Below are 26,574 nucleotides of genomic sequence, written 5' to 3'. Positions count from 1 at the left end.
GTTCTGTAAAAAAAGAAAAGTTATATCTTTGCCTACCAAAAAATATGAACACTGATACTGATAGATATTGACGTCTGTTATAGGACAATGTCCAATAAATCAGTTGGGCTCTACTGGAAAACACCATAAACTGCCATTTTAAAAGGTCAAAATTATTAGTATTAGTATTAGTATTAGTATTATTCTATTAAATTGTATTCATCCATCATAAAAAAGAAAAAATGTAAGAATAAATGACAGATTTAGATGACACACTCCTCCATCTGTGTCATCATGTGTGTCTTATCTACAGAGGAAATCGACAGCCTACCTGTTTGCATATAGGCCCCACTCAAAGCTTTAAAACAGCTTGTGAAACTTTTTGGTGATGATTTCGCTAACAGTATCACAAGTGTGTCACTTTGGGGTGGAGAGATGTGAGAAGGCGCTGTCTGCGAGAAAGAGAAGTAGCACAGGAAGTGACTGAGGTCTCGGTTAAGGCAAAGAGACGTTGATGCTCACCCAGGCGCTCAGCACTCCAACCAGCTGACGCAGTACAGCAGACATTTTCTGCTCAGCGTTCCTCTCGGAGTTCTGGTTGTTTAGACGGGCAGGCTGGAGGGAGGCCTTGGTTCCAGTCTGCTGAGGAGGATTTCTTCCAGGTAGGTCCCCCATAGGTGTTTGTTTCAGATCTGGATCCATGTGAGCCATCACTGTACATGATGACAATAAAGTACCACAAATTCATATGTGTGTGTTCATCTGGATCAGCTGTACAGGAAGCTACACATAGTGCAGTGGTGCATTTAAATTCACTCATTTTGATTCTGTTTTCAAAGTGTTCACGACACTGAGCTGCTGTTTCTCTTCATAAATGCACTTGTCAGTTGAGAAACAGAGTATGGTCACTGTACGTCATTTTGTTTTATATAAGAGGTGATTTAAGGTCACACCTGGCCTCCAATAACTTCAGATTCCTTTAAATGTTTCTTTTGAATATTAACAAGTCACTTAATGAGTTTGCAATTACTTGTATGCTGTGAGACAAATTTAAAGCTTTAACATTAAGTGTTTTGTGTCTTTGACCATAAATGTTGGGACTTGAAGATGACAGAAGCAGTAAAATGTTAATAAAGAGGCTTTGTTTCTTCCAAATTCTCCTATTATACATCAGCAAAACACAGTAATTTAGACATTTGTCACTGTATTATAAAGGTAATGTTGTGGTAGGTAGTGTGTGTTTATATTGGAAACATGCTTCAAAAACTGGGGCAGTATTTTACTTTGTGCATGATTTACTAAATGCAGCGATGACACATTTCAAGATTGTGATGCTATAAACTTGCATTTTCCTCAAACATGTATAGCAAACGTTTTAAACTAAATTTAAGACCGACACCGGAACTAATATTCTGCATTCAGAAGACAGCTGCTATGCACGGGTTCCCCGGAGAGTGTAGCTCCATCCCAAGGGAGATTACTTGCTCTTTGGAGCGTGCAGAGACCAACAGCCCGCTGAGAGGAGTCACAGGTGGATGCAATGCAGAGTCAGTGTGGTGGAGATGTGGTCTGCTAGCTACATGGTTGTGTAGGGGATGTTTTCATGTAGCCAGGTGTCCGTAATCACAAAATCGCAGCTATCCGTGCAGTGGTAGATAATCTGCAGTCTCCTGTTCTCATGCTTGTTGGTGAGAAAGACACTCAGTTAAGCAGATTTATGCAGACCTACTATTAGTTTCCAAAAAGTTCAGACAGAAGTGATACCAAACATTGCTTCTGCTGAATGTTTTCAGAAAATATTAAACATTTGCTGAAAAAAAAACACAAAAATTCTCTGAAATCTAAAGATAAACACATAAGAAGAGGTGGGGGGGGGGGGGGGGGGGAGATATTTCTTCCGGGGGTTGAAACATATAACACTCTTTACTGTAAAACAATCCTCTGCAGGTATTTTAACCTTAATTTAACCAGTCCACAAAAAGCTTTCGTTATTTTGTCTCCCTGCAGGAAGTCTCACCAGCGAAACAACCAGCGTCTTCAGCCACAAGAGGCCAATGACATGGGGTAAAGTGTTTTTATAATTCAACATTGTCCGCTTTATGTTCCAACTTTTTGCCATATTTTAACACCATTATATGCCACAATTAGTTTGTGGTATTAGTGTATTTCCTGTTCCTGCAGCTTGTTAGTTAACACTTTCAAGTGAAGTGGTTGAATTGAAAACATTTCACTGGTTCCTCCTTTTCAAAACACAGAACATGCAATACATAACAGATAAAGGACTTTTGTAAGCTGCAAGACTTCTTCTTCCAGGAAACTCCAGTACTTAAATGCTGTAAATTAGAGATGGTCGAAGCGAATCGAGGTCTGCCAAGTTAACTTAGGGAGTAATGTTTGTTTACAAGAGGAAATGCTGAGAGGCAAAAAACTGTGTATTAGAGTCGAAACTGACAAAATACTAAATAAAACTTTCAAAAATTACTCTTGGTACATATTTGGTAAGCTTACTGTTACTACTCATTCACTAGTTTGACCTTCATTTACATTACATTCTTTGCACATAATAGTTTGATTCTGGTCTCTGATCTCTTTCCTCCTCCTCCTCTTCCTCCTCCTCCTCCGTAGGGGCAGTGGAGATGACAGCGGGCCCGGGAGGCTGAGCCGCAGATTGTCCCGCCTGGGCAGCAGGCATCAGTCCCGGGATCCTCCGAGACCTCCGGCTCAGCCGGAGAGACTTCCTGCTCCGCCTGACAGACCTGTTCAACAAGGTGTGTGTGTATAGCTTTTCATTACGTTACTAATTACTGATCCCATTTGATACGAGGAGGAGAAGAAATTCACACATGAAGATTGTGCCCAAAATGTTCCCTGCAAACGCAGACCAAATAAATAACAACTGTAGGAGATGAAAGAGCATATTGATATGTTGAAGGAATCAGTTGTGGCAGTTGATTTGATCATTGTCAGACAATTCTGACAATAAGTATGGGCAGGACCTTCTAGTAGGTACAGCAGGTTGTTGTCAGCTCATTGAATGGGCTGCAACATTAATGTTTTTTTTGGAGATGCCCTCTAGTGGCCGTGCTAATTATGCTTGTTGCAAAAGTTGAAGTGACGTTACAGAGTATGAAAGTGAAGGGGGAAGTAGGAAACTGAGGATACAGCATGTAAAAGTCGGTCTTAGCATGAGTGGGAGGGGTGGTGGTTAAACAAACAAGGACTTTCATCCAGGAGATCAGCATCCATGTCCTGTGTGAAAGCAAAAGCAAACAATGTTTAAGTAACATGATTTAACATAATTTTTTACATAACCACTGTAACTATGTCACTTATATTAACGTCATCAATATAACTGCTTAACTTTTGCCATTTTCATGCATTTATTTTTACTTTTTAAACTATCTTTATAACGCCTAACCAGAAACCTTTTAGCCTTAACCTTAGAGAAGTACTTTTGTTCCCGAAAGTGAGCCTAATGAAACTGAAAGTGAAAGGAAAAGCAATAGTGAGCAGCCATCCGATGGGCTTAAAAAAAAACCTATTTAATCATCAGAACTAGAAGGTGGATTATAATTACAGGATGATACGTGCAGATAAACACTTAAGAAGCCGAGCAGTCTGCAGTATGCAGTATGCACCTGCAGCATCGCCAGTATCATGACTTTTCTCATCTCTCGATATCTGTTCTTCATCTTCATCTGTTTGATAGATGACAGGCCATCTCCACCAGCCGCTGCTGCTCCTCCACCTCCTGCTCCAGCTCCGACTCTTGCTCCTTTCCACCCTCCAATGGAGATGCCACCTAAACGTCCAGACAAAGCGACAAAGCCAAAACTTCCCCCTCGTCCACTGTCAAAGGTGTTCAGCAGCACTGAACATGGAGCAGCTGTGTTGCATGTAAATATTAATTAATAACAACAACTAATTTTGGAGCAGAAGTGAAAAAGAAAGCAACTGTTTCTCTACATTATTAAAATCTCTGGAATTAGTGTGAGCTTAAAACATACCTCCTGTTATAAGTGGATTTTATTTCTTTGATTTCATTTTTTGTCTTACACTAAACTCAGTCTCGTAAAGAAATTTGTTCCCATACAAAAAGCTCACTGAATGCTCAAGCATTGCTCAGCAATTTTGGGGCTAATACAGTTGTTTACACAGATTTGGTGCTAAGTTTAAACAATTTTTAAGAGTTAACAAAAGGGTAAAAAAAAAAACCAATGCACCACATTAACATGATAGAGAGGAAGAGAAGAATCTTGTAGAAGCCACTAATTCTGTCAGAAATGTCTAAACATTATTATAATGTGAATAAATTCCTGCAGGGCTTTGATGCTTTTCGGGCAGACGAGACTCTCTGTGATGTCGTTTTGGTTCCTGGAGACAGCAAGGACATGTTCCCGGTCCACCGAGTCATCATGGCTTCATCCAGTGACTATTTCAAGGCAATGTTCACAGGTCAGACGTCCTGTTTTTATCAGTATGAATGCAAAAAATGTAGGAAACATTTGCTTTTTTGAAAATATACTCTTTGTGACAAGTGCATCACTTTGTAAAGGCAGCACTACATTTAACATGTGTGTTCATGTATATTTAGGTGGACGAAAATATTAGAAACAAATTTCCGGACTACACCGCAAACCATAGTATCAACAACACCAAGAGTTCATAGACATGCTAGCAGCTCTGTGAGGCTGATTTTACTCTGAGATGAATGGTCATGGGCAAAACTTTTTGAACAGCTCTTTAAGTGTCAGATATGTACGTGGTTAGCGTGTCAAACATACTCATCATCATCAGTGACTCACTGAACAAGATCTCTCAAACTGGGAGTGAACAAGACTGAATTAGACTTGAGTCTGCACCATTCAAGTGGTACTATACTTAAAAAAACCAGGACGTCTGTTGGTTCCCCTAAATAAGAATTACAGATTGGTAGGCGACATTTCTGTAACATCGTATTGAGCTGACACAGCCTCCCAACATTCTAGGGGGAGGCTGACTCAATGTATTCTAATGAATATTTATCTTTTATTCATGCAAACTTAAACATAATAATCGGCAATGCATTGTAGAGAATGTTTGGGGGATGGAGTCAATAACGGAGTGTCACAAGGAAACTGATGACATGTTTTTGAAAAAAGTATCCAATCTCAAACAGTTTTGATACATTTACATGCATCACTGATTGATTGAACTAATTCTGTGACAAGAATCAGCCCGTTCATCACTAATACACCCAATATAGACGGTAACATACTGATATTTAGCTGGTATAACTATTTAATAAAGTTTTTTTCATACTGAAAATATTATTATCCTCAGACTATTTGCATGCACATATCCTTATTTTAGTATGTACTCTCCTTTCAGCTACACCACTAGCTTTGCTATAATATACATAAATAAACTCTCTGTCCTGTGGTGAATTTTTGATTTGATATCTGAAAAAATAGGGTAAATATAAAATACTAACATATGTGTTGTTTTCAGGGTGCAACTACTCATACTTCCACTATTTTCACAAATAGGAAAAGAAAAGAGGAAGAACTCACTTCCGCTTTAAGCTTCCTTTGCAGCTTTGACAACATAATGAACTACAGTACTTTTATTATCCTCACTCTGTTTAACGTCTGAGCAGCTTTACAGTGTCAGCTGTGCCTTTTTATATGTTGCTGACTGTGCACTTTGGCATCATGACAAAGCTTCTGAAAGGATGCAAAATCATTCATTAACCTTGTCTCCGTCTCTGTGTTTTTGTTGTGTCCTTGTCCAGGAGGCATGAGGGAGCAGGAGATGAGAGAGATCAAGCTGCATGGGGTCACTAAGTCGGGTTTAAAGAATATTATCGACTTCATCTACACATCCAAAGTCAGCCTGGACATGGGTAATCTGCAGGACACGCTGGAGGCTGCCAACTTCTTGCAGGTCATGCCGGTCCTGAGCTTCTGTAATCAGCTTCTGAGCAGCGAGGTGAGAGAGTTTACTGTGTGATGCTGCATAAATTACAGCTGCACTGGAGGTGCAGCTCATTAACTGCCAGATCCCTCCGAGTACCTCACTGTCCTTTGACGCCCTCTCTGTCAGTGTCAGTTACACAGAACAGAATAAAAGACGTTTTTAAGTGCCCCCTGTGTGCATTGCAGCTGCAGAATAGTGAAAGTTGTGCCCAGCAAAGCTGATAATCATATTTTACTCACATTAATTTCTTCTTGTTCTTTGCTGAAGATCACGATTGATAACTGTGTGGAGGTGGAGCGCATCGCCACAGACCTGCTGCTGGAGGACGTTCAGACGAATATAGGTGAGAGTTCATGGAACTGATCTAAAAGCACGGTAACAAAAATAATAAATCTATATTGTTGTAATAAATACACACAAGTTAATATTGTGAAAATAATCCGGCACCTTTTAAATAATTTCCGTTTCTCTCTGTTCTTGCGTTTTCCATTTCAGTTGAAATATTGATGGCAGATGTTTGGCATTTTCTCTATCTCTATCTAATTGTTCTTTTTCTACACTTTTGTATAGACTCTTTATCTTCTATAGACATCGATCTCTCATTTTTTGTCATTTACTTTTGTGTAGCTATGTCACATTCTGCATTACATTTTACATAATCTACATAACTACCATAACTTCTGTAAATACCTTGTGTCCAGCAGTAGTTATGTTTTCCTAACACTCACTTTGTAGTTATGTTTCCTAAACATAGCCAAGCTGTGATCATTTCACAACATAAGGATGTTTATATTATCAACACGCACAGAAAAAATAAATAAATAAACTTGTTATGATTGTCGATGTTGATCCTCTTTGTTGTATGAAACCCAGGTGAGTTTGTGAGCCAGAACCTCTCGGCATTGGTGGGGTGCGGCCGTTACCTCCAGCTCTCTGAAACCACCATGGCCAATGCTCTATCCAACAACTCCCTGAAGGGTTTCTCTGAGATGGAGCTCTACCACATCGCCCGAGGATGGCTGGACCATGAATCCCCTAGCCGACGCTCCTCCGTCTACGCCTTGATGCGACACATTCGCTTCCCTCTCATGAGCCCCAGTGAGCTGATCCAGATCTCGCAGGACGATGAGGAGGGGGGAGACTCCATGATGCGCTCCGAAACGGCCTGTGTGAACCTGCTGCTGGAGGCCAGCAACTACCAGATGATGCCCTTCATGCAGCCAGCTCTGCAGACGGAGCGGACACAGATACGCTCAGACGACACCCACATCCTGGCCCTGGGCGGCGTGATGCGGCAGCAGCTGGTGGTGAGCCGCGAGCTGAGGCTGTATGCTGAAGCCACGGGGCACTGGAAGGCCCTGAAGCCCATGGAGGTGCCGCGCTACCAGCATGGCATGGCTCTTCTGGGCGGATTCCTCTTTATTGTTGGAGGTCAGGACACCTACAGTACACAACACAACTGTGTTTGTATTTAATTTGGGGCAAACTTAGTTGCTGCAACATGATAATTATTTTCTTTAACAAATTACCATTATGCAGTATGTTGTAATATTGATTGATTTCATTCAGACCATTAGTCACTCACTAAAACAAACCATAATAAAAAAATATATAATAATGAGTCTTTTGGAATGTATAATCTACTTTATTCCTGTTCGTCTCTCAGGTCAGAGCACTTACGACACAAAGGGGAAGACGGCCATAGACACGGCCTACCGATACGACCCACGCTTTGACAAGTGGCTTCAGATAGCTTCGCTCAACGAGAAGAGGACTTTTTTCCACCTGAGCGCGCTGAAAGGGAATCTGTTCGCAGTCGGAGGAAGAAATGCATCAGGAGAGATCGGTAATTATTCTTATTTGCTGTCAGCTAGAGATGTGGAATCTTTTCACATGACTTGGACTCATGTGGACTCAAAATATCATCAAAATAAAAAGCACCAGTGGCACTCCTGAACTTGGACTTCAGCCTCCTGACTAAGAAATACCTTACTCCAAGCCCATTAAAAAGTAATATTAAAGTAATATAAATTATTTAAAAATTGTCCTGAATGACTAATCATTAACGTTATTGATTCCCAGCAAGTCAACACTTTGGCACCGGATCTACTACAGCATGCAATAAAGTTACAGAAAAGGTTTATGAACAACAAATAAATATGCATGCATGTTGTTAAAATACACTACATTCAGTGAGGAGCAGCACTTTTTTAGGAATCCAAATGGAAGGTTTCAGACTCTGCACTCAAGTCCCAAGTCAACACAGAGAAGTCCAAAGACTCATGATGTACAAAACATTGGATCTCATGCAAGAAACACTTGTACCACTTGTACGAACAGATTCGTTCTGAAGTGGCTTGTAGAAGTGATTGAAGAGAGCTTGCTTATTCACCAATTTCCTTGTGTTTTGAATTTTCTCTTTGGCACAAACACAATTTACGAGGCGTCCAGACCCGTTGCAGGAGTCGTGTGCAGTTGAGTTTGAAAATCCTGTATCTGTTCTGAATAATAAAGTGAGAAAAAGTTAAGATGAGAATAAAGAAATGTTCTCACATGAGGACATGAACAAAATGTTATAAAGATTATTTGACTGTGTATGTGACAATATACTTAATGCTTAAATAAAAAACGCCTCTCTTTTCAGACACAGTGGAGTGCTATAACCTGAAGAAAAACGAATGGACGTTTGTGGCCAACATGGTGGAGCCTCACTACGGACACGCTGGGACAGTTCACCAGGACCTCATGTACATCTCAGGTAAGTTCACACTGTCCAACACACAGTCACACAGTACTGATATTTAATGTCGTAATGTGTTTTATCTATTAAGTAGATTCATAAATCCTTGAAACAGGCAAAAATGCTTTGCTAAAGTAGAAACATTTTCAGCTCATGTCGATGCACCTTTTGCATCAGTTTGCACCATCGAGAGTGAATTCACACACACTTGAATCTTTCCATGACTCTCTCTCTATATATAATAATCATGAACTACAATATAATAATTTACTCTGCATTCTGCCAGAAAAAAAAATTTAAATGCCAAGTTTTTATACAACACAGTCAAGTACCAATTAAATCTAATTTACTCCTCATAAAATAAACAATGAAGTACATTACACAAACAGTGTAGCAAAGATATATGCTTCTTATTTTATAAGATAGTCCAAAAATTTGTTAAAAATGCACAATAAATCATGAACTACTGTGTGAAGTCCTGGTATCTAAACAGAAAGTAATTCGTATCTAAACGGTAGTCAGAATCTACCCCTCTGACTGTTTCAGAAATAAGTCATATGACCATTTTCTGTTCTGCTACCACTGAGGTTAGTGTTGGTTTCAGTTGAACGAGAACTACGTGGTCAGAGAAAGATCATGGTCAGGGCTGAATGTATACAAAGCTTCTCTTCGTGGTGAAAAGAAACCAACAGTCAGAGTTCACATGTGGACGCAACTTTGACACAGTCTGCAACATCAGAACTGACTTCCTCATAAACTTTTTTTTTTTTTTTTTACAACTGACAAAGTTATGCAACTTCTCCCTTTGCTTCTGGTTGAGAACAGTCATTAATCACACATTCAATGAATCAACTACACAAAGGTCATTTTAGGTGTTTTAACCAGTGGTGGAAGAAGTATTCAGATCATCATTTCAGTAAAAGTACATAATTTCAGTAAAAGTACTAATATCACATTGCTGAATTACTCCACTACAAGTAAAAGTTCAAAACTTACTACTATAAGCATTAAATTGTACTTAAAGTATCAAAAGTAAAATTACTTGTTATGCAAGTTATTGGATTATTATTATTATCATTATTATTATTATTATTATTATTATTGATGTAATTAAAGTAAGCAGGGTAGAGCTCATTTTAACTACTTAGTAAATTGTGTTTTAATATTTTTTAATTGATCATGTTTTTCATGTTAAATCTTAAAGCTGTCAGCTAAATGTAGAAGATAGATGGTAGACAGCGAAGACAGTTTTTGTTAGCTTAGGGCAGCGAGACAGAAGGGAACCAGGGGAGAATGTGAGGGGGGGAACTGTCTCTTTGTGCACAGATACAGATTGTCCAGTCACAGATAATACAGCTGTGCACACATCATAAGTAAAGAGAGATATTCATGGGATACAAGGTGGTTTTTTTGTTACTTAATTTCTGTTTCCATTTCTGAAATGTACCTTTTTTTGCCTCAAAGGATGAATGTAGCCTTGTAAACTAAATTGGCAAAAAAACTTTTGGGACGTCATTCAAGATGAAGGATCTTCATTGTGTTTCGGGGTCAAGTGTTTGAGGAGAGAAGAGAGAAAACTGGAGGAGTGATATTGAGATGAAGCTCATAACTCTCTGATTAACTTACCATCCAATACCAAGCAGTTAGGTAAAATTATCCCTTCAAATCTCTCACTGTTAACAGAGAACACTGGCAGGAATGTGCATGTGTATACCGATGTAGGCATAAAAGTGAGGAAAAAATGCTCAATAGCACTACTAGAGGTCAAAAACAACACAATCACCTTTAAAATAACTAACATTTATATTAAAATAAATTAATACTGGAGCTTTACACAAAAAAAGACAGAAGATTTTGGCTAAATTCAGCTTTAGGTCCTTGAAAGTGGAATGGCCTCTATGCAGTGAGGAGCGTAGAATATTTGTTTCTGCAGCAACTGCATATCAGGTTCTATTTTTACAAGTTGAAGTATTGACAAACTTGCTCGGCAGGCCGATTTTAAACCACTTCCTGTTCAGCAGTAGACTCTCAGTCTGATGTCAGCCAGGTTTCTTAGCAACTTTGGACAGGAAACCAGATTCTCATGTTGAGAGCAGAAACACAAGTTTCACACGACGCAGGACTGAGAAGCAGGAAATACACCACCTGTGGTGGAGGTGGGTCACAGTGAAGCAAATTTAAAACCCAAGAGAAGATATAATAAAGATATAATGTGGTGGTGTTGTTTACCAGAATAAACTACATTAACGTCAAACATTAATTAAATTCTCAGGCATATACCACTCAAGCAGAGTCCTGGGTTGGAATCTGGGTCCCTTTGTTGCATGTCTCCCCCTCGCATTTTCTCTGTCACTGTCCAATATAGCATGAAAAATGCCAGAAAAGTCATCTTAAATAAGTATTTTGTCTATCATGTTAACACAAACAGCTTCTCCTACACACAGCTCAACATCAGTGCTCCTATGAACCAGAATCCATGTGTTAAAGACCCGTCACAATAATATCAACTTTAAAATTTTATCATCATCAACACCATCAAATTCTTGTGAACTCACACTGCGAGATAGTCACAGTGCAACACTTCCGCCAAGACATGCCCTGTCATTCTTTTCTCTTTCTGTAACATATGTTGTTATCCTCTTTTGTCCATCAGGTGGGATCACCCGTGACACCTTCCAGAAGGAGCTCTGGTGTTACGATCCCGCCACCGACACGTGGAGCCGCAGAGCCGACATGATGGAGCTGCGCGGCCTGCACTGCATGTGCACTGTCGGGGACAGACTCTACGTCATGGGTGGGAACCACTTCCGGGGCAGCAGCGACTACGACGACGTCCTGGGCTGCGAGTACTACAGCCCGGAGACGGACCAGTGGACGGTGGTGGCGGCGATGCCTCGGGGCCAGAGTGACGTGGGGGTGACAGTGTTCAATGGGCAGGTCTATGTGGTGGGAGGGTACTCCTGGAACAGCAGGTGCATGGTCGATATCGTGCAGCGGTATGACCCGGAGCAGGACGTGTGGGACAGGGTGTTCAATGTGCTGGAGCCCCTGGGGGGGATTCGTGCCTGCACCATGACAGTTCACCTGCCGGAGGGATCAGTGGACGAGGCGCAGATACAGGAGTGTCCGCTGCCCACAGCGAAGAGCTGAACGTGCACCGCAGACTGGGGGGTTTCCAACTCAACAGGCCAGACGAGAATCACCTGCATGCAGCGGTGAAACGAGGGCAGAACAGGAAACAGTGTGGGCTGCAAACACAAGCTTCATGCAAACATATCTAGCTGTTTCGATTAGCATTCAGCAGCTCAAAATTCACCTCTATCACATTTCACTATCTTCAGTGGCATTTCCTGTCCTGGCAGCCCTGCAGCATCACACCATCTGCTGCTCGTGTCCTTACACTCTGCAGCTTCAGAATGTAAAAGGAAACATTTGACGCATCTTCAGTGAAAGAGCCAGCCCATTTCCTGTTGCTGTTTCACAAAAGTGATTGAAAGCCATAAAAACTGACCTCAGAAATAAATTAAATATACAGTGGAAACGGCTTACAGGGATCAAAAAGCTCAGCACAGAATAATTCCTATACAAAGCTGTTTGAGTATATATACTTATTTTTCATGACAAAATATGGGAAATAAAGCAATTAAAAGTATGGGATTTTTTTATATTACTCACTTATTACTCACTTGCATGCACATTTGAATTAAGAAGGGATAAAGAAAGTAATTTCGTTACAAAGAAAAACAACCACAGACTACCATGGCATGACAGTCTAGCTGGCATCAAAAATTAAACAAAAATCAGTCTGTTTCATAATGAATGAGTGTGTAACAAGCCACAAAGGCTCACTTGTGTTGTTCATCTTTTTTTTAATGGTCATGGAGGTCTGTGACGCAGAGTCCTGAAATGACAACAAAGACGATAATGTCTAAATTAGGATTGGGAATTTCCTTTTGTTACATAAGCTGAAGTAACAGAGAAAGAGACTGTTCTGCCACAAAACATGACTCCATGTGCAGCTTATTAGGACATATATTTACATTTTTAGTTAACGAAGAAACTACGTTAACTAATTAAAGTACAAAGCTAAGTCCACTTAAGGAGGGTGGGAGGGGTGTAGAGATAAAAACAAGCACAGGACTTGATGAAGACCAATGTTCTTGTCCCCTGTGAAACCAAAAATAAACAGTAAGATTTGAGGTCACGTTACTTCCATGCATTGAGTTCTTACGTTCCCAACTTTCGTCAGTTACATGCATTTATTTTACTTTTTCACTGTTTTTTATAGCACCTACCCATGTAAATTTTTTGCCCTTAAACTGCAACCATTTGACTCCTGCAAGCTGTTAGGGCGCCCATTTTTGTAAGCTCCTGTGGGTCGTATTTCTTTAGGGTCAGAATAAAAAAACCTGTATGTTTTGGAGGACGTGTGGAACAGAAATGTACAAAAATGTACGTTACCGAGTGTGAAAATAAAGGGGGAAGAGAAGAAACTGAGTATAAAGAACAGCAAAGTCCAGTTAAGGAGGGCAGGAGGGGTCGTGTACGGATAAAACAAGTAAAGGACTGCATGTGCAACTAAAAGTAAACAATACGATTTGAAGTAGCATTAGTTCGGTGCATTGCGATCTTATGTCACCAACTTCCTGCAGTTGCCTCCATTTATTTGACTTTTTTTAATAGAACTTTTATAGCAGCTAACCATGTACTCTTTTGCCATAAAACTGCAATGATTTGACAAGTGAACAATTTTTTTAAAACAGCAAAGGTTACATTTATTTATGAGTTGTTGTTTTTTGGGTAGGAGCAAAAATGTCATATTTTTGGAGGACTTGTGATTTGTATATTTATGTTTATGCAGTGTTTTAAGATGAAAATAAACTGTTGATTATGATCTTAACTCAGAATCAGTTAAATTGACAAAAATACAAGTTTTTCCTTCCTACTTGTAGTTCTATTTATCAGTCTATATTGTTTTGGTGTGAGTGTTTAAGATGTCTGCCTTCTCTCAGAAATAATCGATATAACAATATAATATATAATAATAAACTATATAGCACAAAAATAACAGTTTTATCTCAAAGCTGCTAAATATAAAATAGTTCCCACATAAAACAGCTCACAACAAAGTGTTTGAATTATCTTAAGTAGCCAGGTTATGATTTCTGGTAAGTGATACTGGTGTTAAGTTTTTCCAAATGTATTTTTGTAGCACAATAAGCAAAATGTTGTCCAGTTCTTTTATAATGGAGAGAAGGCTGACATCTCTACGGCTCCAAAACTCACCAACTCACACCAAAACAATCTAGATTGAGAAATATTGCTCCAGGTCGGAGGAAAAATATGCATCTTTGTCTACAAGGATGTTATTAACACACACACACAGCGAACTACGCACTGTTTAGTCCATCTGATGCAAGTCAGTGACGATGAAATTACCCTTGAGACTTTGTCCTTCACCTCCCAGATAACACGACAGACAGCTGTGATATCAATCGCTTCACCAAGGGCCAAAAACACTCAGCAGCAGACAGATTCTATACATAGCAAAAAGAAAACACAAAGCAGCACTTCTGACTATACTCTAACCTGGGTAAATAGACGTAGTTTAGTGTATTAGAAATATTCAGATCTTTTCCTCAAGTAAAAGTAGTAATACCCCACTGTGAAATTACTCCACTACAAGTAAAAGGCCTGCATTCAAAACTAACTGAAGTAAAAGAACAAAAATATCAGCATCAAAATGTACTTAAAGTATCAAAAGGAAAAGTACTTTTTATGCAGAATGGACCCACTCAGAGTGTTTTATATATTCTAAATATATTATTGGATTATTATTGATTAATATACTTTAATGAGGTCAAATAAAGAATGAACAATGCATCATGATTTTTATGTTAAATCTTAACCTAAAAAAGTAACTAAAGCTGGCAGGTAAATGTAAAAAAAATACAATATTTGCCTCGAAATTCAGTGGAATAGAATTATAAAGTTAAATAAATGATAAATGAATGAACTCAAGTAAAATACCTCAAAATTGTATTTAAGTACAGTACTTGAGTAAATGTACTTAGTAACATTCCACCACTTTTACTTATCATGTTTTACTTAAAGTATATTTAACATGTATTTTTCAATACAGCCATTAAATGGTAAAAAAAAAAAAAGACGTATATTATAAATTGTACTTAAATGTACAACAAATCATTAATCATATATCAAAAAATTACATGAAATTGCAAATAAAGTAGTACACTTTAGTTGATTAAAAATGTGTTTTAAGTTAAAGTAATTGCAAGTACATTTTAACCTATCATGCTTTATTTAAAGTATATTTAACATGTATTTTTAAAAAGTGAACTTCAAAAAGATGCCATTTGGTTCAAGTTTAATGTAGTTTAAGTTAATATGCTCATTCTGCTGTTCTTAATGTGTTATTCAAGTGTACTTTATTTTAAGAATATTATAATTTTTGTAAATTCACAAAACAAATCATTGCAAAATTTAAAAAATACACTTAATTGCAGAACTCAAAGTTGTTATTTATTCTGAAAATGATCAAAAAGTATAAAAGCTGTATTTAAGAAAACTTTTTTTTAAAGTTGCTGATAAAAATATTAAATATGAAGTTAAATTTCAATGGATTATTATGAAATCCACTTCAAGAAATGTATTTTTGAACACACTTCCAAAGAGGCTGGGCACATCATCTCATTCAGTGCATTCTGTTGCATCATCAAGTCAAATAAAATAAATCATCTACATATAAAAGGACTTGTAAAGAAGTGTACAGAGCTCAACATCAACAGACTGAATGTCTTCAGGCTCCTTCACTTAAAAACAAAGTGTAGAAACTGTTGTTTGAATGTTTTCGGATGTGACCATGCTGGTTATTAACGGTAAAAACCCTGCAGCACTTGGAGTTTCCAACACACAGCCTCATGACTCAGTGCCCCATTTACTGAGGAAACCAGTGAATGTGACAACTATCACCCATCACTGTGTGAGGAGAAGCATATCTATCCATCTGGCTGACAGATTTCACCTTAAAATGTCCAATCTGGTTTTATTTGTCTGAACCAGCCTTGAACATGAGAGCACAGATCTGATTTACTCATATTTCCTTTATAAGCAACCTCCTCTGAATCTCTAAACAAGCTCAATAAAGCAGTGAAAAGGATGCGTGATCTTCTGTTGCTTAGAGCTCTTTGAAGACAAACATTTTAAATATACACAAGATTAAATTCTGTGGTTTATTCTTCACCTCAAAGTTCTTTAAGTACGAAAACCAGTCTTTCCCTGCAGCATTTAGCGATTCCGGAAAACTCCACATCGGTCAGATGTCCAAATTATATATATATATATATATATATATATATATACATACACACACACACACACACACACACTGAAATTAGTACTAAAAGTAACAATTTTTGCCATTAATTGGCATCTATCTTCACAATTTAAGCCATTTGTCAACTTTTTATAGCAGAATTTAAAATGTCATACTCATTTACATTTATTTTGATACCAAGATCATCAAAACTCTTAACGTTATTTCTAAAGAGCAACTAGCAACACATTTTGCAACTTTTTTAGATAATCCAAAAGTAAAAAACAGAATTAATGGTTAATAATAATGGGTTAACTTTGAGCTCATTTTAGAGCTAATGCTTTCATTGGAATAGAGTTGGCAACAATGCCATTACCTTGTACCCAAAACTGAAACAAAAGTTAAGACCCAAAAGTTGAGACTTCACAAGAAGAAACCTCACAGCTGCTGAACCGCCTCGTCTGCACGAGAGTAGTCGACAGTTAAAAAACAAAAACAAAGAGCTAATAGAACAATTACCAAGCATCAGTGGGAAGAAAAAAAGGATTTTCAAAAACTAAAATAAGCCTTTTGAGAATGTATGACTGGTGAAGATGTGCTTTAAAAAAGGTTTTTTTTTTTTAATCAAATCAATATTTGGTGTGACCATCCTTTGCCTCCAAACCAGCATCAATTCTTCTAGGCATTTTTTCACACCTGCGCTAGACTTTTGAACAGTACTGTGTATATATGTGTTTATATAATACAGAAAGTTGTATGAAAAGTTCATCAAAATAACAGGAAAACTTCTTCAGACTTCCAGTTATTGAGTTCATTAATTTTACTGTACTGTAGTTTGTCAGTAACTATGTACTGTTATTGCTGTGCATTGAATATACAGTAATAAATTATTTAGTAAATTTCATATTTCTCATTTTATATTCACAAGTCTGAATTTGCTAAATCATTCCTGTTAGTAGAATATAATATATTTTCCACATGTTCCCCTCTTTTTCTATGTCAACAGAGTGTTGGTTAATTCAGTCATGTGGTTCTTTCTTGATGTTACCATGGCTCTAAGCTGTATACTATTATAACCCTTAAAGTTATTCAAATGAAGTCAATGAAAGGAAAAAGGTTTGGAACTACTTTTATAACAGATGCATTGGTCACATGCAGTGTGAGTCAATAAAAGATCACAACTTTAACAGGCATTGTCCTTGGCACATAAAAAGTCCCTGCCCCTTATTTTGTCTGTCTCCAAAAAGCCTCTCATTCCACCCTGAAGCAGCCGCGCCAATCCTCTTTTTTCCACACTGCCTTTGAGCAAATAATTTGTTTTCTCTGGTTACGATTCTGGATTTACAAAAAGTGAAAGAGCTGAGACTGTGACAGCAGATCTTTAACGGGTTGTGTATGGACCCAATTGCAGCACACAGGATACCAGGAACACTTGGTTATTGCTTTTAATGTAAACCTTGGCAGGTACAGACCAATGCAAACAATCTGCACTTTGAACAGCTTGAATGTAACAACAAAGTCTCTTAAAGTCTCTGGCAGCAAAGCTGGTTCGACTGGCAGGGAAACTCCAGGTCAGGGACAGAAGGCTGATGAGTCTACCAGGGGTCAGGCAAGACAAGTAGATCAGAGGCAGGCAGGGTCAACAACAGGAAATCAGTCTGAGGAAAACCACTGGAAAGTCTGTCATTGAAGAGCTGAGAACAATCTGGCAGTGAGTGTGTGTGAGGCAGGAGTCTTTATAGTGGCTTGATTAGTGATCAGAGGCAGCTGGGTGAACAGGTGAAGAGAGTCTGGCTGATGAGGAGGGAGTAGGCTCAGTGGAAAATTACTGGTAGACAGAGCAAAACTGTGACAAGATCATTCTGTGTCTCTCCCACAAAACTTGTATTCTTCTTTTCACTTTCAAAAAGGTCCATTTGAAAGAAGTTTTTTTGTCATTGATTCAAGACAGAATAAACCTGCGATGTCTCTGCAAGGTGAAGTGTGTGTGGTGACAGGAGCTGGTGGATTTCTGGGGAAGAGGCTGGTGAAGCTGCTGCTGGAGGAAGAGAAAATGGCTGAGATTCGACTGCTGGACAAACAAATTCAGCCACAACTCTTACATACTCTCTATTCTCTCTCTCTCTCTCTCTCTCTCTCTCTCTCTCTCTCTCTCTCTCTCTCTCTCTCTCTCTCTCTGCTTTAACACAAATAAATGAATACAATAAAAATACAGAGAGAAGTGTGCTTCATGCATCAATTTCACGTAAGAGGTTGTAGTAAAAAATAACATTTACAATTATTCTCTTTTGCAGGTTTTGGAAGATAAATATATTATAATAAATCTATACAACTGCAGCTAATAGAATTTACCTACTTTACATTGATAAAGTTGGGCATTTTGTGTGTAAATTAAATGAGCTCGTTTGCCAGCTGTTTGATTGCCTTTATTTTCATTTGAAATAATATAAATCAGTACTATGAAATCTATTTTTAAGAATAAAATTAGGCAGCAACTACAGACTTATAGTGTAAAAAAAAGATTGATTTGTGGCCTATTTTACTCTTTAAAACAGTTTTGGGCTGAAATAGATGCTGAAACCACTGAGTTTATGTTATTGATTAACATAAGATAAGAGAAGATTAAGTCCACTTGGCAACACTTTATATAAAGAGCACAAAGCATTTACTATACCTTGCTTGACTCATGATGATCTTATTCCATTAATCAGTGAAGGATGTTCCATGAATTCCTGTGGTTCACCACTAGCAAATGATCAATTCATCATGGCTTTTTGTGATTATTCCACATATTATAGATTTCCAGGAAGGAGAGTTAATTCACCATTACTTCTTGAATACCAGTTACATAAGAGTTTATTCAGAGTGATGAGATTGTTCAGCCTTCTCGAAAGCAAAAAATAATCTATTCTCAGAAGTATAAAGTCTTTCAATTGTCTCAATACTAGTTACTTTCCTCTAATTTATCAACTGGCACTGGCTAGAGAATTTAAAGGTTGTTTTGGTGCAGCATTATGGAAATGAGCAGTTTTATAATAAAAAATAAATAAAAGACTCACAATTCCGTGTGAGAATAGGTTTGCTTGCATTAATATAGGAAATATGTATAAATGAACATTTCTTAACTGATGAACCGTCAATTGAGAATTAATCACAGAGTCATAATAAACTGATAATTTGTTTATGGGAAGCCACACATTTCTGCCAATTTTCAGTCTGGAGGGCATTGATCGTGTGTGTATGTCTTTATCTCTGCAGTATATCTCTCATACTACTGGACCAATCAGAATTATATTTGTTTTTGCACATTTATGATGCATGCTGCATCAAGCCATGCACTGGCCATCTGGCATACCGGGCAAATGCCTGGTGGGCCGGTAGGACTTTTGGGCCGAACAACTTGAAAAAACTACACAAAAAAAAATATTTTTTAAATTTAATTTATTTTTTGGTTGACTGATTGCCAAATGGCCAATAAAACAGGTAGAGGGAGGGCCGAAAGTCCCCCTCCTCCTTGGCCCCTTCCGCTGTCAATCAGCCAGTCATGTCACAGCCCGGCAGTCTCATTGTCCAATGGTCAATAAAAATCAGATAGAGGGAGGGCCGAGAGCCCTCCTCCTTGGGCCCATCGGCTGTCAATCAATCAATCACGGCACAGCCAGAAAAAAAATGTAAGAGGAACACATATAGTGGAGCGTGCTCATTTTTGCCAGAATCTTTCAGTTTATGATACAAGCGTGAAAATTGGCATGAACACTCTCCATGGGTCACTTAACAAGAAAATTGTCCGAGACATTTGAAATTTTAAGATGGCGGCCATTTTTCAAGATACATGTATGATGTAACAGGGTGTTAAAGTAAATTCTGTGATGTGTTAAAATGGATTGTTAAACTAGTAAGACTCATATTGTGGAGAACACAGGGTTGAATGTTGAAAAGGGAGTTTGATTCATTTCTTGATATTGTCATCGGTGATCTGCATTGTGGTCTGGATCTGCGAGATCTGACTCGATTGCTTTGGTCTCCGCCCACTTTACCCAAGGGAAATTGCGCTAGTTTTCTCATATCAGTAAATGCTGTTATGAAGGAAAACATCGCTCATGCTTTGTGATCATTTCTCCCTGTTTTCAGGTGTGTTGTCAGCGGGTCACGCTGTTGAAGTTGTTGTTATAATGTTGTAATATGTTTTGTGTGTTGGGAGACTGTTTATGGGGTATTCTGAATTAAGTTGGGAGTAGTTTTGCTGAGCGCATGCGTGCGTGTGTTTGTAAACAATGTCCCTGCGTTTTTTTGCAGCGTTCAACCGGCAACTGTAACTGTTTCTGTCGCATATGAATTCATATGTACACTTTGTTAAGGGAATGTTTCAAGTTGTTTGTGGATTGTATATATGTGGAAAGATATCAGTAAATGCTGTTATGAAGGAAAACATCGCTTATGCTTTGTGATCATTTCTCCCTGTTTTCAGGGGCGCAACACCTAAATCTAAGTGGAGCAGTTAAGTTATATAATGGTTTATTTGGTGATACAAGCATAAAAATTGGCATGAGCAGTCTCTGTTGGTCACTTGATAATGACCCACCGACAGTTATTTGAATTTCCAAGATGGCGGCCATTTTTCAAGATGGCCAACACCTTAGTGGAGCAGTTAAGTGATATAATGGTTTATTTGGTGATACAAGCATATAAATTGGCATGAGCAGTCTCTGCTGGTCACTTGACAATAACCCACCCACAGTTACTTGAAATTCCAAGATGGCGGCCATTTTTCAAGATGTCCGACACCTTACTGGAGCAATTGAATGATATAATGGTTTATTTGGTGATACAAGCATACAAATTGGCATGACCAGTATCTGTGGGTCACTTGATAATAACCCACCCACAGTTACTTGAAATTCCAAGATGGCGGCCATTTTTCAAGATGGCCGACACCTTAGTGGAGCAATTAAATTATATAATGGTTTATTTGGTGATACAAGCATAAAAATTGGCATGAGCAGTCTCCATGGGTAACTTGACAATAAGCCATCCACAGTTACTTGGGTTGACAAAAAAACACTCCCAGCCTCAAAAGATCAATTTTCTCATAGAAATGTATTGGGTTTTAGATTATTCTGGAAAACAAGTTTTAACACATCATAATACAGTTGTGATGATTTGTTGATCATAGACAGATTAGACAAGAGTCAGTATCTGCACTACCAGGGCACACTGGTGATATATGACTGCTGTTAAACTCAGAGTGGGGTTCAATGTCAGCCAATTGTAAAGTTAGTCAAAAAAGAGACGACAACTCTCTGAGTAGTTTTAGTTAACCGGGTGGTGTACAGATCGTACACACTGTTAGCCCAGATGTCATTTCTACTCAAACAATCAATTTCAACGTACATAGATAATTTAAGTTTGATTGTATAACTATTAAATTTAAGCGCAGTCTACTAATTCGAAGTAGAATATACTTACATTTGAAAGTAATGTCATGAATGAGTAACTTTAAGTTAAGTGGGATGGAATTTTTAAGTTTAGGTCATGACCCACCTCTTAAATTCCCGCTCCATTCAAGTAGTGTAGGAAGGTTCGGTGTTCCCGAGGTCATTTTTCAACTTTGTGGATGCTACAAAGAAGATGCTTTATGTTTTAATAACCAAAACATTTAAAAAGACCTAAATAACTCAATAAGTCATTTTACTCTGCATGAGCAGAAATTTACTGTAGCCTATCAGTGTTCGCGTGATTTTTGTCATTCGGAAAGTCATTTACCCGATTATTCTGACACCACTTGAATGCAGCATCAGCATAGGTAACGTTAACCTGAAGGCATGTTGCAACACGTAGCTTGATTTCTCCTGCATGTATTATAACAGTTCGCTGCTGTTGTGTCCGACATTTTACAATTAGTTTTTTACAGCGAGGAGTATTTTTGTAAGCAGTGGAAACAGTAGTTCCACTACCGCAGAACTACTGTAGCTAATTTTATCGCTAAACAAGCCGTCGGCGCCGGCGGCTGCCCTGCCAGAGGACGTGTGCCTCGCGTGGAGTAGAGACGAAAAAAGAGGGCGACAGGACGATTGAATCTGGTGAGTGAGCGACCGCGTGGTGGCTTTTGATTTAAAATTAGCACTAGCTCCAATGACTGTTAGAGCAGTGAAAAAAACAACGTTTTCATTAGCTAAACTGGCGTGGTAATGTTAACACACATTTGGCTAGCAGTGTAAAGCATTTTAACTGACATTTTTCTCTTCTAAGACACACATAGCTTTAGTAGCTGTTTATGAGCAGTGAAAACGGCGTTTTAAGTATTTACACTGATATTTTCACTTGTTAGACTGAGCAGTGAAGACCCCCCCACCCCCCACTGCCACTCAAAACCGGCCGGTTGAAAAGGTTGCTTAAACAGATAGCTATTTGAAGGTCCTGTTTTTCAGCATTGGAAATGTTTGCTCTTGCCACGCACGGATATTTTTTGTGTATTTTTTCACTCAAGATAACTGCCATTAATTGTTAGTAAATCACCTATGAAATGCTAACTGTATTCATGTGACCAGGCTGTGCTATTTCAATGTGTATGTGACCCTCTTTAAGTTACTTCCACAAAGTAACATTACTTTTTAAGAAGTAAACGTCAAACAAATGGCATTATACAGTTTTATCACTATCCAGAATTAAGAGTCTCAAAATACAGATAGATTGTAGAGGATAATCTAACATTACTTCCCCGTCTCTTATGTTTTTTTTTTTTCTTTTTTATTGTGTTGCAGGTCTCCAGAAGACATGTTGTGGAAGTGTAAGTACTGTCCTTTCATCTGTGAAAAGAGAGGACAGCTATTTAAGCACTATAGACTAAAACATGGGAGCTATGCAAGAACAGAACCGTTTCCATGTTTACACCAGGAATGTCTGTGTACATTCAAATCACTCTAAAAGCACTAAAAGTACACTTATCCCGCCTTCACACCAAAACTTCAGAACAGCAACCAACTGTAGATGTACCAGTAAAGTTTTGTTGTCTGTCATGTGGGTTTGCTGAAAGCAGTGTCTACTCCACGTTCAAAGCACACAAGAGTAAAGCACACAAGGAACACAGCTGGAAGAGGTTCAAGTCAGAAATCATTGGTTGTGATTATGAAGGTCATGATCAGGATAGTGCACAAGAGCAAATATCACATGCTGATGACATGGCAGAGTTGGAAGGAGTTAGTGAAGAAGCTAGTGAGAATGATATTCGTGATTTAGGAAAGCAGCTAGAGCACAACTTAGCATCTCTTCTGTTAAAGATGCAAACAGTTATGCACATACCAGAGAGTTCTGTGCAAGAGGTATTACAGCAGCTTTGTCAAATCAATAAGCTGTCAGAGCCACTTCTGCATAACAAAGTGAGGGCTACACTAAATAAATACTTTGATAATGTGGATGATACAGTTGTGAGCGAAATTACCAGTGCTGTGTCAGAGTGTAACATGATGTCATTTTGTGCCAAAGATGGACCCTTAGGAACTGCTAAAAAGAGAGCAGCCTATGTACGCAAAGAGTTCCCATTGGTAAACCCTATTGAATAAGTTGTGGAAAAAGGCAAGAAACCACTTGCATATGTCCCCATTGTTCCAATGCTCCAGAAGCTGCTTAACAAAACTAACGTGTTAGACAAAGCTATGTCAGAAAAAGTCCATGTACTGCAGGAATACACGTCTTATGCAGATGGGCAGTACTTTAATGAAAATTCTCTTCTTGCAAGCGATGAGTTCACAATTGCTCTTGGCCTTTACATTGACGACTTTGAAGTTGCCAATCCTCTAGGAACGTCAAAGCTGAAACATAAAATCTGTGCAGTATACTGGGTCATTGCAAACATACCTGCAATATACAGGTCCACCCTCAACTCAATCCAGCTTGCTCTACTATGCAATACCTCTACAGTTAAAAGAGTGTGGTTATGCAAAAGTTCTGCAACCTCTCATCTATGATCTAAAGATATTGGAGTAAAATGGTGTTTACATAGAGTCACTAGGTGCAAGTGTGAAGGGCACAGTCTTATATGTTGCCGCTGATAATCTTGGTGCTCACTCTCTTGCAGGATTCCTGGAGAGCTTCAGGGTCGACAAGTTCTGCAGATTCTGTCTAGCGAGCAGCAGAGACGCACAACAGCAAGAGGTATGTTCTGGATTCTTTCAGCTCAGAGACAAGGACTCTCATGATAGGCAAGTGCAGGAGGTGAGAGAGGACACAGCACTGATTCAGACTTATGGTGTGAAAAGAGCATGTCCATTAACTGAAAATCTCGAGCACTTTCATGTGGTCACTGGGTATCCTCCTGACATCTTGCACGATCTCTTTGAAGGCATTGTGCCAACTGAGTTGTCCCTGTGTCTTAAAAATCTGATAAGCAAGAGGTATTTTACGTTAGATACACTAAATCAGGCCATCAGACACTTTAATTATACATTCACGGACAAAACAAATCGCCCTCAGTTGATCGGAAAGGGATTTTCCACCAAAGGAAGCATTGGTGGAAATGGCCATGAGAATTGGTGTCTCATAAGGCTCCTCCCATTTCTTATTGGTCACTGTGTTCCTGAGGGTGATGACACTTGGGAAATTCTGATGCTTCTTAAAGATATAATCGAGCCGGCTGTGGCACCAAGGCATACTGAAGAGACACTGCATTTCATGGAATGTAAAATAACAGAACACAGACGGCTGCTGCAGTCAACTTTTCCAGGTTTTCGGTTAAAGCCAAAGCATCACTACCTGGAACACTATCCTTACCTTTTGAGGAAGTTTGGTCCCTTGTGCGATGTTTGGACAATGCGCTTCGAGGGGAAACATAAGTTCTTTAAAAAAGCAATTCGGAACACTCAAAATTAAAAAATGTTGCAATGACACTTGCTACAAAACACCAGAAAGCAGTCAGTTACCATCTTGACTGCAGTGCATTTTTCAAACCATCGGTGGAAATGACAAGGGTTACCCCAGTTTTGCTTGCCTCTTTCCCTTTTAATGTTCAGAGAGTATTTGCTCGAGACATTGCAAAGGTAGAGTCTGTTCTGGATGTGTCATCTGTCTGCATAGATGGAATCATGTATCATCCAGGCATGATTCTCTCTTTTGGCTCATGCTCAGGTCTCTCTGAATTTGCCCAGATTGAAAAGATCGTTACAGCTAACACAGAAATCCTGTTCATCTGCCACAAAATGACCGCATGGTACTGTGAGCATTTGAGATCTTACCAACTTCTCTATGGTGATATCCCCTCCACATATGTGGTCAAGATATCGGAGCTGAATGATGTCCTCCCGTTATCAGCATACAGGGTCCAAGGAGAACTTATGGTAACATTGAAACGATATGTTATTTGCTAAATTCTTGTGTATATTCTTTCTCCCCAGATGGCTCTGCAAGAGAAATTCATCATGAGGGTTATTGTCTCAGAGGGAGACATCAGAAAGTTGACAATGACAACACGACCGGAAACACTTGAAGATTTGATTGGCTGGCTTAAAGGCACTCTCCAAGCAAATTACAACTTCGTCCTACAGTACCAAGACCCCGACTTTAACAATGAACTGTGTAACCTTGAAGATGTTTCAGAGCTCCCAGATAAGCCAACCATTAAAATCATCCCTATGATTGAATTGGTACCAGTCACTGAACCAGTTGAACAATCTTCATCGTGTGGTGACACAAGCAGCCTGGCAGAAACCGAGATCCTGTCCAGCTCCTCTCTGGATAGAAGTGTGCCATGGCCAGAGGTGTTTGAAATTCCTAAATTTTCAGTTGATGCTGAGTACCGACTCCGTCAAGGTAACTTGTTATATATGAGGGATGGAACCTATCTCAAAGTGACAAAAGAGCTAAAGCATGATATCCTTGAGAAATTGGCTGAGGTCATCTATGCATTTGATGCATACCCAAAAAAGGAAGATTTAGCGGCTGTTGCACAAGCTTTAGTAGCAACGCACCCATGTCTTAAAGAAGTGGGGTCACCCTCTGGCTGTGTTGGATGGAAGAACAGTTTGAAGTTCAAGGTTGGAAATTACAGAGCCAAAATGTGCAAGCTGGGCCGACTTGACGTCACTGTCAATAGTGGTAAATGTGGAAGATACTCTACAAATGGCGACCCTCCAAACAAGGACATCAAGAAGCCAAGGAAAGGAGAAATACATTTCCTGCCTCAGTATCCAGAGGGGTTGGATGACCACAACCTGGAAGCAGCTCGCCAGGTTCTAGTCAATGAGATGATGAAGGCAAAGCCAAATGTGTCCCTTATTAAGAAAGAGATGGATAGGACCTTTGCTCTTTGGAGAAAAGAAGTTGTGACAGACAAGCCTGCAATTACCCAGATTGTACAGCGATGGCCAGCACTTTTCTCCGAAATGCAGGTTTGTATGCCTGTTTTGAGTATTTACAAAAAGTGGTTAACACTGTGTGACCCAAATTGTGTTGTGTTGAGGGTCATAAATGTCTTTCATTTGACCATGGGCCTTCTTTGAGGCACTTGACCGTTTCTCGCCAAACTTGATGGACCTCTTCAGGAAGAAGACGGGCCTCAGTGGACAGCTTT

At 39.0% G+C, this 26,574-nt stretch overlaps 1 protein-coding gene across 1 annotated transcript; it reads left to right on the top strand.

Moving 5' to 3' along the window:
* The first annotated feature begins 461 nt into the window (after nt 1–461).
* On the top strand, nt 462–13,571 carry si:rp71-68n21.9 (kelch-like protein 9). The gene is made up of 11 exons (XM_059342166.1): nt 462–641; nt 1,987–2,043; nt 2,605–2,747; nt 3,689–3,876; nt 4,302–4,434; nt 5,753–5,949; nt 6,205–6,280; nt 6,811–7,368; nt 7,604–7,783; nt 8,582–8,695; nt 11,331–13,571. Exons 2-11 carry the CDS (start codon nt 2,039–2,041, stop codon nt 11,825–11,827), a joined length of 2,091 nt encoding a protein of 696 aa, XP_059198149.1. The 5' UTR covers nt 462–641; nt 1,987–2,038; the 3' UTR covers nt 11,828–13,571.
* Nucleotides 13,572–26,574: the final 13,003 nt, after the last annotated feature.

Source organism: Centropristis striata, chromosome 10 (assembly GCF_030273125.1).
Source record: "Centropristis striata isolate RG_2023a ecotype Rhode Island chromosome 10, C.striata_1.0, whole genome shotgun sequence".
Classification (NCBI taxonomy): domain Eukaryota; kingdom Metazoa; phylum Chordata; class Actinopteri; order Perciformes; family Serranidae; genus Centropristis; species Centropristis striata.
The sequence above is the reverse complement of the archived record's forward strand: the minus strand, read 5'-3'. Positions and strand labels throughout refer to the sequence as shown.

What these genes read in the sequence shown, in the direction of transcription:
- si:rp71-68n21.9 (XM_059342166.1), top strand. An exon ending in GGACGTTCAGACGAATATAG is followed by an intron (nt 6,281 to 6,810) that starts GTGAGAGTTCAT and finishes TATGAAACCCAG; the next exon opens with GTGAGTTTGTGAGCCAGAAC. An exon ending in ATTCCTCTTTATTGTTGGAG is followed by an intron (nt 7,369 to 7,603) that starts GTCAGGACACCT and finishes TTCGTCTCTCAG; the next exon opens with GTCAGAGCACTTACGACACA.